Raw genomic sequence first — 14,802 nt, 5'->3', positions numbered from 1 at the left:
GCCAAAAGGCAAGGGTCCACTTTTTCCAAAAGCTTCACTCTTACTGTCACACTCATTTTTATCCTGACCCTCGGGCTCCAAGAACTTCACCACACCTACCACCTCTGATACTTCGACCTCATTCACTTCCATTTCTCCTCCTGTCTTCAGCTCATGTAACAGTATAACTTTAGTCCGTCCCCTCGCCCCGACACGGGCGCGAACCAGGGACCCTCTGCACACATCAACAACTGACACCCACGAAGCGTCGTTACCCATTGCGCCACAAAAGCCGCGGCCCTTGCAGAGCAAGGGGAACCACTACTTCAAGGTCTCAAAGCGATTGATGTAACCGATTGAAACGCTATTAGCGCGCACCACCGCTAACTAGCTAGCCATTTGACATCCGTTACACTCACTCTGTTTTACACTTTCTACCATTCTTCTTTAAAAAACCATATCCTTTTTTTCTGCCATTTTTAACCGATTCAAGCTCACCCTCTTCCTCCCCTCTCTCTTTTCGACCTCCTCAGCCTCTTTTCCCCTCCTTTCCTCCTCCGTATTCCAAGTATATGTCGCTTTATGATAATACTGCACTTCTCCTGACATACATCTTGTTCTTGCCTTCTCAAGGGAAGCCATTTAACCGGCTGTCACAATCTCCGTACAGTCAGCACGAACTCCTCGGGATGTAGCGCTCAACAGTGCATCCCATTGATCGATTCATAAAATAAAGCATACGGCTCCTTTAAAAGCTTTTGGAACGGTTGTCACTAGTTACCACAGCCACAAAGTCATAACCCCCGCCTATTTCTACAATTGATATAATTAAAAAGTTATTTTAATCGTGAATTTAACCATACTGCTAACCTAATGCCTAACCTTAAATTAAGACCAAAAAGCGTTTTTTTACCCCCATTAATTGTTACGATATAGTACATTTTGACTTCGGAAACCGTACAGCAGCGTGTAGTTGCGTCTCCAGGACGACAAAAACAATTACAAAACGAACCGATATGCTTGTTTGTATCCAGCAATCAACACCTGTCGCCGATATCCTTGAACCGGACTGTTTCAGAACTTTCAAAGAAGACCATCGGTAGTTTTCGGGAGGGAGATATTTGTTTAGGAATGTATCGGTGGGCAACGACAGTGATTGATCAATAACCATTCAACATTAGCTCAGAAGTTCAAAGAAGCTAGTTAGCGCGCTGCTGCAAGCAGAACTGGCTGCCAAACAGCAACACATGAATCGTGATTTTGTATTTAGCTAACTGTTTATATTCAACAACTCCTTCAAACGAAAGGTATTACATTTTTTTAGTGTAGTCATATGGAGATTGCAGCTGCAAAGGAAGTTGATACATTGTTGCCTTGATCATGAACGTTCTGAAAACAGATGATTCAAGTGTTTCCTTGCAGAATTTCTACTTGTGGCTGACTGTTACTTTGTAATTACCAAAAAGGAATGAAAAACATTGCATAAGAGTTAACTATCTAAACAAAGAATTAGGATGAACGTCACGGAAGTGGAGGATCATATTTCCATGAAATATGAAATAAAGAAAAGACTTGGAAAGGGGGTAAGTCATTTTGTCTGTCCCCAGTTTTTATAGTTCTGGGGGGAAAATGCATTTGTTGTAAAAAAAAAAATAAGAATCTGACAATAGTAATGTGAAAGTCAAACTCATGAATGACAGGCTGTATCACATCCGGCGGTAATTAAGTCCCATAGGGGGGGCGCAGAATTGGCCCAGCCACGTCCAGGTTTGGGGTAGGCCGTCATTGTAAATAAGAATTTGTTCTTAACTGACTTGCCAAGTTAAATAAAGGTAAATTAATAAAAAAAATATATAAATTGCACACTCACTGCTGTCAAGCAAATAAATACAAAGAACAAGTGGTTGTGTGTCATGGTATGGATTTGATTGACGTGATTAGTACTAACTAAAGAAATAGTAACAAAAGTCGCTTTTGAAATCCATTTTATTTTATAGAAATAGTCATTGAATTACACACATTGCTACTTTTCACGTTTACCTCCCTAGTCATTCCTTTAAGAACAATTCATAAAATTCCCCAAACTTTGTCTCTGTGAATACTGATGTCATAAACTGGAGGATTATACATGTTTTCAGAACAAGACATTTCTTTCAGCCAGATCAGCAGACTTTGATACTAGGGAAATAGAAAAATCCCTGACTTCTGAGTCCAAAGCTTTTGTTTAGTTTTTTCCCCAGACATAGGATAATGGAAGACCTGATTTCTTTCTCTTGACAAAGCAAAAAGAGAGTCTCACCATGTGCTAGATCTAGCCTCCCTGATGCTTATTATATCTCTGAACTGTATAGTGCCAGGTGGCAAACTGTTGAGTCATGTAGATGCGTCACACAATACTACCTAGAACCTTCCCTTGAGGGGAGGCCATGGGTCCTATTACACAGGTGTTCATTTTTTTATTTCACCTTTATTTAACCAGGTAGGCTAGTTGAGAACAAGTTCTCATTTACAACTGCAACCTGGCCAAGATAAAGCAAAGCAGTTTGACACATACAATAACACAGAGTTACACATGGAATAAACAAACATACAGTCAATAATACAGTAATGAAACCGACATCAGTGTGCTGCTCACAGTATGTCTTCCTCCACTGTCCCTGCCCACATACCATGCTCGAACCGAACCAGTGATCGTATTCTCGCAAACACACGTGACCCTCCTCCTTGACAACATACCAACTGTTTGAGCTATACAAAAGGCACCAATTGGATAGCTCCATCGGCAACATTTCAAGCTAGCTGTGGAGTGAGCTTTCGGCACATTTACTACAATTCAATTTTACCCAAGGGGGGAAAAAGCCGATGTGCACTATTCCTAGGTTACAATACCAAGAGTACCATTATAAGTTCCAAGACCGTAACCTTCCCCCAAAAGTATTCCTTGAATAACCTTATTTCCCCAGTTTTCAGTCTGTCTGACAGTATTAAAGTTAGCCTTGCTATGCTCGCTAAGCAGGAAGTCACTGATGCCAGAGGGACCAGTGTCTAGTGTTCCCTGATTATGTCTTCTCTTCTTCTCACCCATTGATGTCATAACCAGTCACCTCTCCTCGGTGTGCTGCTGACTCTAAAAGTGCTTGGTAATCGCTCCCTAGAATGTTTTCTTTCCTTACTCTCCACTCTACTTCCCTGTGTTTCCAATATTGTGCTTTGAGTTTATCTTAGGGCTCAACTACAGTACTGTGGCTGCTTTGTTTTACCTTTTAATCCTGATAATGATTCACTATCAGTTTTGTATCTCTTTATCCACTCTGTGTCCAGGCATATGGGATTGTATGGAAGGCTGTGGACAGACAGACAGGAGAAGTTGTGGCTGTAAAGAAAATATTTGATGCCTTCAGGAATAGGACTGATGCCCAGGTTTGTGATACATGATGATATTGGTCATTGACATTGGTTGCTAGTTTTGTCTGCCACTAATTAGATGTAGCTACAAAGGTATGATCTCTTAATATATGTTGTGAAAGTTTGAGGAGCGTAACAAAAAAGTCCCTGTTCAACAACCTTGACTATATCTGATTATAATTTTATGGCAATACTGTAAGGGCCAGGGGTTCTCAAACAACTTGTTTCATTTTGTCCGTTAATGATTCAATACAATTAAAATGACTTTGGCCTTTCCTACATCTTCCCAATGTTGTTTTTTCTCCACAGAGGACATTCAGAGAAATAATGTTTCTTCAGGTAAGAATGAATATCTATTTCAGTTAGCAACAATCGGAAAATTGAAGTGAGTGGTTCAATTGTTTGAAATGGAGCACAACCGCAGCCAGCTAGTGTATATAGCCTGAGTGGAATGGTCATGTTGCTGTGTACACTGGGACCGTGTTTGCATACCGTAATGTAAACACCAGATGGCTCCTGCTTTTCAGGAAGACTCCTTGATGCTGATTAGACCCTGCCAAGTGCTGAACTGTTGTATCTAAAATTGTGTATAACATATTCTGGGCAACCTAGAACCGAAAATTTCACAAACGTAGCCTGTCCACCAGAGATTACACATAACAAAATGGACATGAACATTTTTATGGCATGGTTTTGTAATGAATGCATAAAATAATTCCATATGTTAAAGACTCATAGTCCAGACAGAGACAGTTTTGTTTAGTTTATTCTATAGTTGAACAGAAGCCTTAGTCCAGGTTCACAGATACAACACCTGTACCATTTTAAAGAGACTACTAACAGTATTGTGGACAGTTTGCAGTGTGATTTGGAGCTTAGTTAATCATCCATAGGGTGGCCATATATTCTGACCTATTGAAAGTGAACAGAAAACTGGTCACACAAGGAAAAGAAAACAGTGTGGTCAGTTTTTGTTCCCATCCTCTGCGGCCAGGAAAAACAGAGGCCAAGTCCGTAAACTGTGTCAGTGTCCATAATCAGCTATTGTCATCTCCCACAGAAACACTGGCACCATAGTGGAGAGGGTTTGCATCTAAACGTTAAGAACAGTCTAGGTGGTGTTGGTTATGTCACTATCCCTAAGAAGATTTGCAGTCTTAACATTAATTTCACTCAATTACGGTGGTCTTTGAGGTGTGTGTGTGTGTGTGTGTGTGTGTGTGTGTGTGTGTGTGTGTGTGTGTGTGTGTGTGTGTGTGTGTGTGTGTGTGTGTGTGTGTGTGTGTGTGTGTGTGTGTGTGTGTGTGTGTGTGTGTGTGTGTGTGTGTGTGTGTGTGTGTGTGTGTGTGTGTGTGTGTGTGTGTGTGTGTGTGTGTGTGTGTGTGCGCGCATTATCTAAACTGTTATGTATTTCTCCCTGCAGGAGTTTGGTGATCATGCCAACATCGTCAAACTGCTGAATGTCATCAGAGCTCAAAATGACAAAGATATTTACCTGGTCTTTGAATACATGGGTGAGGACTCTTATGTGGATTATCTGTTTACATCCATTTTGAATATTCATTTGATTTCACTTGAGGAATGTGGTGATATGTGAGATGGTATCATATAAAATGCCTATTTGGTAATAACAGATATATAGTACCAGTCAAATGTTTGGACACCTACTGTACTCATTCCAGGGTTTTTCTTTATTTGTACTATTTTCTACATTGTAGATAATAGTGAAGACATCAAAACTATGAAATAACACAAATGGAATCATGTAGTAACCAAAAAAGTGTTAATCAAATCAAAATATATTTGAGGTTATTCAAAGTAGCCACCCTTTCCCTTGATGACAGCTTTGCACACTCTTGGCATTCTCTCAACCAGCTTCAGGAGGTAGTCACCTGGAATGCATTTCAATTAACAGGTGTGCCTTGTTAATTTGTGGAATTTCTTTCCTTCTTAATGTGTTTGAGCCAATCAGTTGTGTTGTGACAAGGTAGGGGTGGTATATAAAAGATAGCCCTGTTTGGTAAAAGACCAAGTCCATATTATGGCAAGAACAGCTCAATAAGCAAATCAGCAGCTCAATCATTACTTGTAAGTTATTTTAATTGTTTTTAAATGTAACCTTTATTTGACTTGGCAAGTCAGTTAAGAATAAATTCTTATTTACAATGACGGCTTACCGGGGAACAGTGCCTTGTTCAAGGGCAGAGGACAGATTTGTACCTTGTCAGCTCGGGGATTCGATCCAGCAACCTTTCGGCTACAGGCCCAACGCTCTAACCACAAGGCTACCTGCCGCCCCTTTAAGACATGAAGATCAGTCAATCTGGAAAATTTCAAGAACTTTGAAAGTTTCTTCAAGTGCAGTCATAAAAACCATCAGAGCTATGATGAAACTGGCTCTCATGAGGACCGCCACAGGAAAGGAAGACTCAGAGTTACCTCTGCTGCAGAGCATAAGTTATTAGAGTTAACTGCACCTCAGATTGCAGCCCGAATAAATGCTTCACAGAGTTCAAGTAACAGACACATCTCAACATCAACTGTTCAGAGGAGACTGTATGAATCAGGCCTTCATGGTCGAATTGCTGCAAAGAAACCACTACTAAAGGACACCAATAATAAGAACAGACTTGCTTGGGCCAAGAAACACAAGCAATGGACATTAGACTGGTGTAAATCTGTCCTTTGATATTTTTGGTTCCAACCTCCATGTCTTTGTGAGACGCAGAGTAGGTTAACGGATGATCTCCGCATGTGTGGTTCCCACCGTGAGGCATGGAGGTGGTGTGATGGTGTGGGGGTACTTTGCTAGTGACACTGTCTGTGATTTATTTAGAATTCAAGGCACACTTAACCAGCATGGATACCACAGCATTCTGCAGCGATATGCCATCCCATGTGGTTTGCACTTAGTGGGACTATCATTTGTTTTTCAACAGGACAATGACCCAAAACACACCTCCAGGCTGTGTAAGGGCTATTTGACCAAGAAGGAGAATTATGGAGTGCTGCATCAGATGATCTGGCCTCCACAATCACCCGATTGAGATGGTTTGCGATGAGTTGGACCGCAGAGTAAAGGATAAGCACCCAACAAGTGCTCAGCATATGTGGAAACTCCTTCAAGACATTTGGAAAAGCATTCCTCATGAAGCTGGTTAAGAGAATGCCAAGAGTGTGCAAAGGGTGGCTACTTTGAATAATCTAAAATATATTTTGATTTGTTTAACACTTTTTTGGTTACTACATGATTCCATATGTGTTATTTGATAGTGTTGATGTCATCACTATTATTCTACAATGTAGAACATAGAAAAAATAAAGAAAAACCCTTAAATGAGTAGGTGTGTCCAAACTTTTGACTGGTACTGTACATGCATGATGCTTGCATTGACAACTCTTGATTGTGTAAATCACCCTGATGCCCACAAAAATACATTTTCAAGGCTTTGCCACAGTATTTATTATTGGCCACCTACCCTGTGCTAAATTTGATTGGGTCGGCCATTTTAAAATAACAGCACAAAGAATGCAGGCAGGCAAGCTGCAAGGTTATTCAGCAGTTTAAACCTGGCACCAGAGTAAAGGGTGATGGGGGAGGGCTCCTCTCTTCTTGGCTGCCTACTATGCATGCTGAGTCCACACATTGGACTTCTCTCTGTTCCCTGCAGTCTAATCTCTTAGTGTGTGGACCCGCATCACTGCACCTGGTGCCCCTGGCATTCGCCCACCGCCACACTTGCTAACATTTTGGGGTCACTGCAGGAGTGCGTAGATTGTTTATGGGAAACGTGACATGTCTGATTTGTCATTCACTTGACTGCTAAATTAATCTTGTGTTTGTGGTTCATTGTGTGTTTGTGGAAAGGTGTTTTCAAAGTGTCATTATTCTAAGTGTGGTATGAATGAATGTTCAATTCTGGATGATTTAATTTGGTTACGATTCCTGTTGGTTATTAGTGTTTTTACCACCTGTGTGTTGCAGACACCGACCTGCATGCGGTGATAAAGAAAGGCAACCTGCTGAAAGACATCCATAAACGCTATGTTATGCATCAACTCCTCAAGGCCACCAAATACCTGCACTCAGGCAATGTCATCCACAGAGACCAGAAGGTACAGTACAATGGTTAAATTGTCAATGTACTAAGAACTGTGCATATTGAGATTATGACATTATTGCATTTGAAGATGTGCTGGTGTGGGTATGGGTGACGCTATCCAATTCTTCTTTTGTTTATCTGGAGAATAACTATTTTGATGACATGATTGAATTGGGTTTTCTCTTCCCATAGCCCTCCAATATTCTACTTGACACGGATTGCTTTGTGAAACTTTGTGACTTCGGTTTAGCGAGGTCTCTCTGCCAGATCCAGGAGGATGCTGGGAACCCGGCGCTGACAGAGTATGTGGCGACGCGGTGGTACAGAGCTCCTGAGATCCTGCTGGGCTCCTCAAGGTACACACGCACTGGGATTACATGGAGCAGTGCACTGTACGGCCTACTTTTCCCAAGTATCTGAGCCATTCCTTTAGGCTTGAAAATAATATACACTACCGTTCAAAAGTTTGGGGTCACTTAGAAATGTCCTTGTTTTTGAAAATAAAGCTATTTTTTTGTCCATTAAAATAACATCAAATTGATCAGAAATACAGTGTAGACATCGTTAATGTTGTAAATGACTATTGTAGCTGGAAATGGCAGATTTGTTTTTAATGGAATATCTACATAGGCGTACAGAGGCCATTTATCAGCAACCATCACTCCTGTGTTCCAATGGCACTTTGTATTCGCTAATCCAAGTTTATCATTTTAAAAGGCTAATTGATCATTAGAAAACCCTTTTGCAATTGTGTTAGCACAGCTGAAAACTGTTGTGAGTATTAAAGAAGCAATAAAACTGGCCTTCTTTAGACTAGTTGAGTATCTGGAGCATCTGCATTTGTGGGTTCGATTACAGGCTCAAAATGGCCAGAAACAAAGAACTTTCTAATGAATCTCGTCAGTCTATTCTTGTTCGCAGAAATTAAGGCTATTCCATGCGAGAATTTGCCAAGAAACTGAAGATCTTGTACAACGCTGTGTACTACTCTCAACACAGAACAGCGCAAATTGTCTCTTGCTTTTCCAGCTGTAAAAATCTGCCGTCTACACTGTATTTCTGATCAATTTGATGTCATTTTAATGGACAAAAATTAAGTGACCCCAAACTTTTGAACGGTAGTGTATGTATATGCGTGTGTGTGTGTGTATGTATATATATATATATACTTCATATTCATCATCTCCAGCTCCACCCCCAACATCAACATTTGTGAAAATTGAGCTTTTCTATCATCTGATTTAACCAATAATGAGTAGGCATTTCCTACTCATAGTTGATTAAAATCACATGACGCACACCAGATTATGTTTTGTATGGATGCGGCCATTTTATTTTGTATGGATGTGTGCATTTCACCTTGTAAAAAAAAATATATATATATATATATATATAAGGTGAAATGCACACATCCATACAAAATAAAACATAATCTGGTGTGCGTCATGTGATTTTAATGTGATTTTAATCAACTATGAGTATATGAAGTATATAATATATATATATATATATATATATAATTTATTTTTTTCTCCACTTTTTAATGTATATGTTTATCTCTTTCTCTCTCTGTCATTGAAAATTATGTGGGCTGAGGGTGAGAAATGCACTGTACAAATTAAATATTATTATTGTTCGTTTGTAATGTTAAAATGAGTTGCCCTTTGGCGACATCAATGTACTTGATGTGAGGAAGTAGTAGCCATGCAGAAACTTGCATATTGGAAGTCAGTCCATGAAAATTCTTTGATTTCTTCTACAGATACACAAAGGGGGTAGACATGTGGAGTATAGGTTGTATCCTAGGAGAGATGCTACTTGGGAAGCCCCTTTTCCCTGGAACTTCCACCATCAACCAGATAGAGAAAATCATGAGTGCAATTCCACACCCTAGCCCAGAGGGTGAGTATTAAGTCCTCGCTGCAGGGTTCACAGATCATTGCTCGTGTGCTATTTGGTTGTTGAGCACTAGTAGTAGGAATCAAGTTGTTATGCCCCTAACTGACCAACTGATCATTACCTTAGTAGTGATTTGTGATTTTGTTTTCAGACGTACTTTCGATCAGATCTGAGTATGGTGCCTCTGTGATTCAGAGGATGCTACTGAAGTAAGTCATAGTGGAAATCTACTGGGTCCAACAGAAGTAAACGTCTATATAAAGGTGCTGAGTCAGCTGTCTAGACATTTGTAGACATGTATTCACTGCGCTGCACTGTATTTGTCTGGGTCCAGGCCCCAGGTGCCTCTAGAGGATCTTCTGCAATCGTCGGTGCCTTCAGATGCCCTAGACCTGGTGCGTCGCCTGCTGGTGTTCAACCCAGACAAGAGGCTGACCGCTGAGCAGGCTTTGCAGCACCTCTATGTCTCCAGGTACCTTATACAGCACACCTCATACATTAAAATGTAGTGCAATGTGCTTTATAGGAGCTTTATATAGGCTTTTGTGCTCCAGCATCCATTTCATACATGGTTATCATTCATGTCCAGTTAAATGTGTTTTTTGAAGTCCTTTTTAAATCAGCAGTTGTCACAAGGAGCTTTAGAGTAACCCAGCCTATAGCCCAAAGAGCAAGCAAAGCTGTTTGATGACATAATGCATGAATCCTCTAGTGATGCCAATGCTTATCATTTCTGTTATAAACAAAGGGTTTAAGTTCACGCCTGTTACTATATACAGTATGTAGGCTGCTTCCCAAATGGCACCCTGTTCCCTACATAGTGCACTACTTTTGACCAGGGTCCCTATATTGGGAATAGTGTGCCGTTCGGGATACAGCCAAAGTGTTTTCCGTTTTGTTTGTTTAAGTTACAATGTTACTGAGTAGCGCGATTTGTCAAGTCAGTATGCATGGCTAGTCTTGGATTTAACAATGGATACATCTATTTGTGTTGCGTTATCATCTTTGCGTTTTTCCTCTTCATGTCACTGGAGATTCCACAACCCAGCCAAGGAGCCAGGTCTGAACTCTGATGTGATCTTGCCTGTGGATGATGATGTCCAGTTGTCGGTGGTTCAGTACCGTAATAAACTGTATGAGGTAATACTGAGGGGAGAGAGGATGATGAACTGAACACCTGTCTCGTGTTCTGTGTTTGGTTCGCTTAGCGTGGACCATTACTGCCAAGTTTTTAACAGTTACTAATACAGTGTTAAACTAATTCCTTTCAGGGGATTATGACTGTGTGTGTGTGTGTGTGTGTGTGTATATATACACTGCTCAAAAAAATAAAGGGAACACTTAAACAACACAATGTAACTCCAAGTCAATCACACTTCTGTGAAATCAAACTGTCCACTTAGGAAGCAACACTGATTGACAATAAATTTCACATGCTGTTGTGCAAATGGAATAGACAAAAGGTGGAAATTATAGGCAATTAGCAAGACACCCCCAATAAAAGAGTGGTTCTGCAGGTGGTGACCACAGACCACTTCTCAGTTCCTATGCTTCCTGGCTGATGTTTTGGTCACTTTTGAATGCTGGCGGTGCTCTCACTCTAGCGGTAGCATGAGACGGAGTCTACAACCCACACAAGTGGCTCAGGTAGTGCAGTTCATCCAGGATGGCACATCAATGCGAGCTGTGGCAAGAAGGTTTGCTGTGTCTGTCAGCGTAGTGTCCAGAGCATGGAGGCGCTACCAGGAGACAGGCCAGTACATCAGGAGACGTGGAGGAGGCCGTAGGAGGGCAACAACCCAGCAGCAGGACCGCTACCTCCGCCTTTGTGCATGGAGGAGCACTGCCAGAGCCCTGCAAAATGACCTCCAGCAGGCCACAAATGTGCATGTGTCTGCTCAAACGGTCAGAAACAGACTCCATGAGGGTGGTATGAGGGCCCGACGTCCACAGGTGGGGGTTGTGCTTACAGCCCAACACCGTGCAGGACGTTTGGCATTAGCCAGAGAACACCAAGATTGGCAAATTCGCCACTGGCGCCCTGTGCTCTTCACAGATGAAAGCAGATGAGCACATGTGACAGACGTGACAGAGTCTGGAGACGCCGTGGAGAACGTTCTGCTGCCTGCAACATCCTCCAGCATGACCGGTTTGGCGGTGGGTCAGTCATGGTGTGGGGTGGCATTTCTTTGTGGGGCCGCACAGCCCTCCGTGTGCTCGCCAGAGGTAGCCTGACTGCCATTAGGTACCGAGATGAGATCCTCAGACCCCTTGTGAGACCATATGCTGACACATGCACATTTGTGGCCTGCTGGAGGTCATTTTGCAGGGCTCTGGCAGTGCTCCTCCTTGCACAAAGGCGGAGGTAGCGGTCCTGCTGCTGGGTTGTTGCCCTCCTACGGCCTCCTCCACGTCTCCTGATGTACTGGCCTGTCTCCTGGTAGCGCCTCCATGCTCTGGACACTACGCTGACAGACACAGCAAACCTTCTTGCCACAGCTCGCATTGATGTGCCATCCTGGATGAGCTGCACTACCTGAGCCACTTGTGTGGGTTGTAGACTCCGTCTCATGCTACCACTAGAGTGAAAGCACTGCCAGCATTCAAAAGTGACCAAAACATCAACCAGGAAGCATAGGAACTGAGAAGTGGTCTGTGGTCACCACCTGCAGAATCACTCCTTTATTGGGGGTGTCTTGCTAATTGCCTATAATTTCCACCTTTTGTCTATTCCATTTGCACAACAGCATGTGACATTTATTGTCAATCAGTGTTGCTTCCTAAGTGGACAGTTTGATTTCACAGAAGTGTGATTGACTTGGAGTTACATTGTGTTGTTTAAGTGTTCCCTTTATTTTTTTGAGCAGTGTATATATATATATATATATATGAATGACAGATAAAAAATATTGTAGATACTGTGACTTTTTCATCTGTCCTGTGAAAAAGATGATTCTAGAGAAGAGGACCATAAGGAGAATGCCACGTCATGTAATGCCGAGGAAGAAAGAGGAGCCTGTCTCTATGTCTGGGTGTGACAGTGGAGACCATGGGAGGGAAAGGCCCACTGGGAAGGACAAAGGAGGGCTGGAGCCAGTGTCTGGTAATGGTGGAGGGGACCTTAGGGTTAAATCCCCTCATGATAAGACAGAACACCAGGCTGCTCATCCAGTTATCACCGTACCTATCCCAGTACCTGTGTCCATCCAGCCGTCCCTGGAAAGGACCAGCCCTGCAGCTAGCCCTGTCATGGGAAAGACTACATATAATCCCATCACACACATTGCCAGTGAGTACACTAACACACAAAATAGCACAATTGTTTAGGAGGCGGTGAAACAGCAGCCATCCCCTCCGGGCTTGTATGTAAGCATTTCACGGTAAGTGACAAATACATTTTTATTTGATTTGGTCCCCCATATTCACACACACCTTCATACTTCATACACACAGACACATACTATCTTATATTTCTCTCATGCAGATGGTTTTGTTCGAAATCTGGCTGGACCACCTCACTATTTTCGCTCCGGTACTGCCAGCAGGGAACTGGAAGGACAGATGAGTAATGAAAATGTATCTGTACCGCCAGCAGAGGGCGCTATTCGCAACATTGTTGTAAGTACCACAGCAATAGGAAAAACTCAGATCCCAGAAAAGAGTTCAGTTACAACAGATACAATAGATCATGTTTAATACAATACAAGCGGCAACAAGGGAACAATAATCAGCAACAAATCAAAAAGATTGTTGCAGAATAAATTACCCAGTTTATATCCTCTAAAGATACATGATGTAATATGTATACCGTATGTGTTTGTGCAAGTAATCAGTGTGTCCTTGATCCTTGTTCTAGGATCTTCAGTGACTAGTTGCAGCGTCACTTGTTAATACCAGAATATAATGGAATGGATTGAACTACACACAATTCAGACTGAGGTCTAGCAACATTCAGTGGACACTTTGAATATCTAAAATACAGATTACTGGATAGACAAGCATGTTTAGTTAAATGTATTAGACAGAGACTCTTGATTTATCAAACATTGTGTTGATGATCACTACACAGCACAAGTTATGTGCAGTGTCCAGTGAAAAATATACAATGCATGGGGGGGAAAAGATATGTAATAATGTCTCTCTCTTGATCTCTCTCTCCCCATCTGTCAGTCTATGGAGCAGATTCTGCAGCGCGGTCGCTCAGCCCCTGTCAGCCGTACCCGTTCCTTCTCCCTGACCATCTCCCACCCTCAGAACAACCCACTGGTCCGCAGAGACGAGCCCTCTGTGTCCTCAGGGATGTGTGTCATCTCTGCACGCCTGGTGAGTGGGCTATATTAACAAGGTTATACTCTATGATCTCATATACTGTTGCTACTGTCACTATTAAGGTTTTATGTCAATGCCATACATAAATCATCTTCTATAATGTCCTTTCCCACTGTTTCATTATCACCCTGTTGGGAACAGGGAACTCAGCTGCTGTGGAGTGAATCCTACTACTTCTTGTTATTGGACAGGACTTGTATTGTCCCATATTTACCCTCATAACATTTTGAAATCTCCCCCTCTAACCCAGATTTTCTCTCCATCTGGTCCTTTTGGGGGGTAAATATAGAACCAGCGGTCCCAGTCTCAGTCACGAGAGGCACGGCCCCCTCCTCCCAGGTTCAGTAAGAAGGTTTTCCAGTGTAACGCCAACATGGCGGCTGCCGGGGATCCCCGTGCCAAACTAGGCAGCTACTCTCAGGCTTACGGCACCATCAACAAGACAGAACTGGACAACCTTATGAGGAGTCGACACCACCAGTAACCACCACACTATGTTGGATGTATGGGACACTGTCCGACATCAGACGGGGCAAGAGACAAGGTGACAGGGAACAGGGAGATATAGGCTAGTGGAAAGTTGGGGCAGGAAAATATTATTCCAAGACATGTAATGTAACTAAATGTGCAAGTGTTTTACACCGACATGCTTTATACTAAACTAGAGGGAACAAGACATAGCAGTGTAAATGTATGTTAATTGAGTCAGGCAATACTTTTGTAAAACGGAACATTTGTAATGTGTATAAGTAAATTACTATTTTAGCCATCATTTCCTGGCAAGCAAATCCAACATACTTTAATGCAAAATGGTGCTTCCAACACAGTAAAATAAATGTTGACAGTTGATGTATGTAAAGCAAACCTGTAGTTTCATATTAAAAAGATGACCGCAAGCAATTGTGACTACTTTCTTTTAAACCTTTGTGTGAATGTATTTTTTATATTCATGGGTAGTACAGAACACACCAACCACTCAGTTTAATATAAAGGTAGGACGCTGACACCCAAATGTATGAGTCACAGTTTGTCTTACCATAGTCATATTGTATTGACATCAAAACATGTTACTACTGCTCACTCAACG

The 14,802-nt window shown here is 42.0% G+C and overlaps 1 protein-coding gene across 1 annotated transcript; it reads left to right on the top strand.

Moving 5' to 3' along the window:
- Positions 1–771: 771 nt before the first annotated feature.
- On the top strand, positions 772–14,615 carry mapk15 (mitogen-activated protein kinase 15). Its single transcript, XM_071368738.1, has 14 exons — positions 772–1,562; positions 3,301–3,399; positions 3,694–3,723; positions 4,808–4,898; positions 7,370–7,500; positions 7,680–7,843; positions 9,250–9,389; positions 9,538–9,595; positions 9,721–9,858; positions 10,421–10,526; positions 12,336–12,675; positions 12,871–13,004; positions 13,557–13,709; positions 14,005–14,615. The coding sequence occupies exons 1-14, from the start codon at positions 1,494–1,496 to the stop codon at positions 14,197–14,199; spliced, it is 1,848 nt and encodes a 615-aa protein (XP_071224839.1). The 5' UTR covers positions 772–1,493; the 3' UTR covers positions 14,200–14,615.
- The last annotated feature ends 187 nt before the right edge of the window (positions 14,616–14,802 follow it).

This window comes from Salvelinus alpinus, chromosome 26 (assembly GCF_045679555.1).
Source record: "Salvelinus alpinus chromosome 26, SLU_Salpinus.1, whole genome shotgun sequence".
Taxonomy (NCBI): Eukaryota; Metazoa; Chordata; class Actinopteri; order Salmoniformes; family Salmonidae; genus Salvelinus; species Salvelinus alpinus.
This window is presented reverse-complemented; position numbering and strand designations above follow the sequence as displayed.

Coding starts and splice junctions, on each gene's coding strand:
- mapk15 (XM_071368738.1), top strand. CDS start 1,494: ATGAACGTCACGGAAGTGGAGGATCATATTTCCATGAAATATGAAATA. Junction 4,899..7,369: donor CCTGGTCTTTGAATACATGG/GTGAGGACTCTT, acceptor TGTGTGTTGCAG/ACACCGACCTGCATGCGGTG. Junction 10,527..12,335: donor ACCGTAATAAACTGTATGAG/GTAATACTGAGG, acceptor CCTGTGAAAAAG/ATGATTCTAGAGAAGAGGAC.